The sequence below is a fragment of the Colobus angolensis genome, unplaced genomic scaffold (genome assembly GCF_000951035.1).
Source record: "Colobus angolensis palliatus isolate OR3802 unplaced genomic scaffold, Cang.pa_1.0 Scaffold50, whole genome shotgun sequence".
In the NCBI taxonomy this organism is placed as follows: domain Eukaryota; kingdom Metazoa; phylum Chordata; class Mammalia; order Primates; family Cercopithecidae; genus Colobus; species Colobus angolensis.
Genome location: NW_012118488.1, coordinates 1,520,139 through 1,522,621, shown reverse-complemented (window position 1 = coordinate 1,522,621; position 2,483 = coordinate 1,520,139). Strand labels below are relative to the sequence as shown.

Below are 2,483 nucleotides of genomic sequence, written 5' to 3'. Positions count from 1 at the left end.
GAGTTGAATGTTATCAGATTTTTAGTGGGTGGAACATGACAAGGCATTGATGATTCTCATATATACCTCCCCTTTGTTGAGAACTGTTTTTTTAAAGGAAGCAAGAAAGTTATAGACAAACACTTTACTTCTTGATTTTTTCAACTAATCTCTTAATTTCCTGGGTAAAATTTTATAGGTAAAAAGAATCTAATGACATATGGAAATATATGAAAATGGTAGTTAAGAGCATAAGTTCATGGAGTCCAACTATTTTGAATTCCCACTCTTTACCTTCTTAGATAGGTGACCTTGAGCAATTTAACTAAGCTATGCCGCAGCTTCCTCATCTGTAAAATAGAAATAATGTGACCTACCTTATAAGGAAGCTGAGAGAGTAAAATAAGAGCCAGTTATAGTACGTAGCACAATGACTGGTATATAATAATCACTGGACTTTACTCACTTACTTATTATGCCCAAGTGTTAAAAAAAAAGAATTACCTATCCCCCCACCTAGCCGTCACCCCTGACACATTTTGGAAGATTAAGGCTACAGACGTCACTTCCTGGGTATTACTAACTTTCTTCATTCATCACAGCCTCCAATAACACACAGAAACATGGAATTTCAAAAACTAAGAAAGTGACTAAATACTACAAATACCTTGTGAATCTCCTTTTTTATTTCGTAAATTTTTTTCTTATTTTTATTTTGAGACAGAGTCTCACTCTGTCACCCAGGCTGGACTGTAGTGGCACAATCATGGCTCACTGCAGCCTTGAACTCCGGGGCTCCAGTAATCTGCCTCCCTCAGACTCCCAAATACCTAGGACTATAGGTGTGCACCACTACGCCCAGCTAAGATTTCTCTCTTTTTTTCTTGTTTTTTTGAGACAGAGTTTCACTCTTGTTGCCCAGGCTGGAGTGTAATGCCTCAATCTCGACTCACTGCAACCTCCACCTCCTGGGTTCAAGCGATTCTCCTGCCTCAGCCTCCCAAGTAGCTGGGATTACAGACATGCGCCACCACACCTGGCTAATTTTGTAGGATTTTTTTTTTTTTTTTTTTTTTTTTTTTGGAGACAGAGTCTTGCTCTGTCGCCCAGGCTGCAGTGCGGTGGCATGATCTCAGCTCACTGCAACCTCCACCTCCCGGGTTCAAGAGGTTCTTGTGCCTCAGTCTCCTGAGTAGCTGGGACTACAAGTGCGTGCCACCATGCCCAAAAACATACAATTTTTTTTTTTTGTACTTTATTAGTAGAGATGGGGTTTTGCCATGTTGGCCAGGCTGGTCTCGAACTCCTGGCCTCAAGGGATCCACCGACCTCAGCCTCCCAAAGTGCTGAGATTACAGGTGTAAGCCACTATGTCCAGCCTTCATATATCAGTTAAAAAAAATTCTAAGGTGCAGGCCTTAACAGGTATACACACTGTTGAAATACCAAAGGGTTGATTTTTATTGTTGTGATAGACAGGATACATCCTGGGAGCTGTTATGTTCCATCACAGAGGACTCATATCTAAAAGCCAAAGCTTTTGTAAGGCAGAAACACTGTCTTATATATCAGACAGCAAAACAGACTTGGCATTAAGATGCCAAACAAAAAAGAGTCCTTGCCCAGTACATTAATGGAAATGGAGCTACTTTAATAAATGACATAGCTTTATGCTATCAGGTTAAACTACAAAGTAAAATTTCTCCAATATTGGGATACTGCAAGTTTTAATGTTGCCTCTATTGGTCACAGAGTATTAGAAAAACCTGTCAGTACTACAATGTAGATTATAGGTAAGAGGCAGAAAACGGCAACTGTGACACGTACAGATTTATTTGGATAATAAAACTGTCATCTGACTTGTTTGATTTTTTTTTTCCCCCAGACAGGGTCTCGCCCTGTCACCCAGGCTAGAGTGCAATGGCACAATCACGGTTCACTGCAGCCTCCATCTCATGGGCTCAAGCAATTCTCCAACTCAGGCTCCCAAGTAGCAGGGACTGCAGATGCATGCCACCATGCCAAGCTAACTTTATTTATTTATTTATTTTTTTGAGATGAGGTTTTGCCATGTTGCCCAGGCTGGTCTCAAACTCCTGGGCTCAAGCAATCTGCCCACTTTGGCCTCCCAATGTACTGAGACTACAGGCGTGAACCACTGTGCCCAGCCTTGTTAGATATATTCATTAAAAGAATAATTCTATAGACAGGCACAGTGGCTCACGCCTGTAATCCCAACACTTTGGGAGGCTGAGGTGGGTGGATCTCGAAGTCAGGAGTTCAAGACCAGCCTGGCCAACATGGTGAAACCCTGTCTCTACTAAAGACACAAAAAATTAGCTGATTGTGGTGGCGTTTTCCTGTTAATCTCAGCTACTTGGGAGGCTGAGGCAAGAGAATCGCTTGAACCCAGGAGGCGGAGGTTGTAGTGAGCCAAGATTATGCCATTGCACTCCAGCCCGGGCAACAGGGCAAGACTCAGTCTCAAAAAAAAAAAAACAGTA

General features: G+C 42.0%; 1 protein-coding gene across 1 annotated transcript in view; it reads right to left on the bottom strand.

The window, feature by feature from the left end:
- The window catches only part of NPEPPS (aminopeptidase puromycin sensitive), a 117,491-nt gene that overhangs the window by 30,247 nt on the left and 84,761 nt on the right, over positions 1-2,483 (bottom strand). Inside the window, 1 exon segment of the mRNA XM_011959842.1 lies at positions 1,216-1,232. Coding sequence (XP_011815232.1) covers positions 1,216-1,232 — 17 coding nt within the window.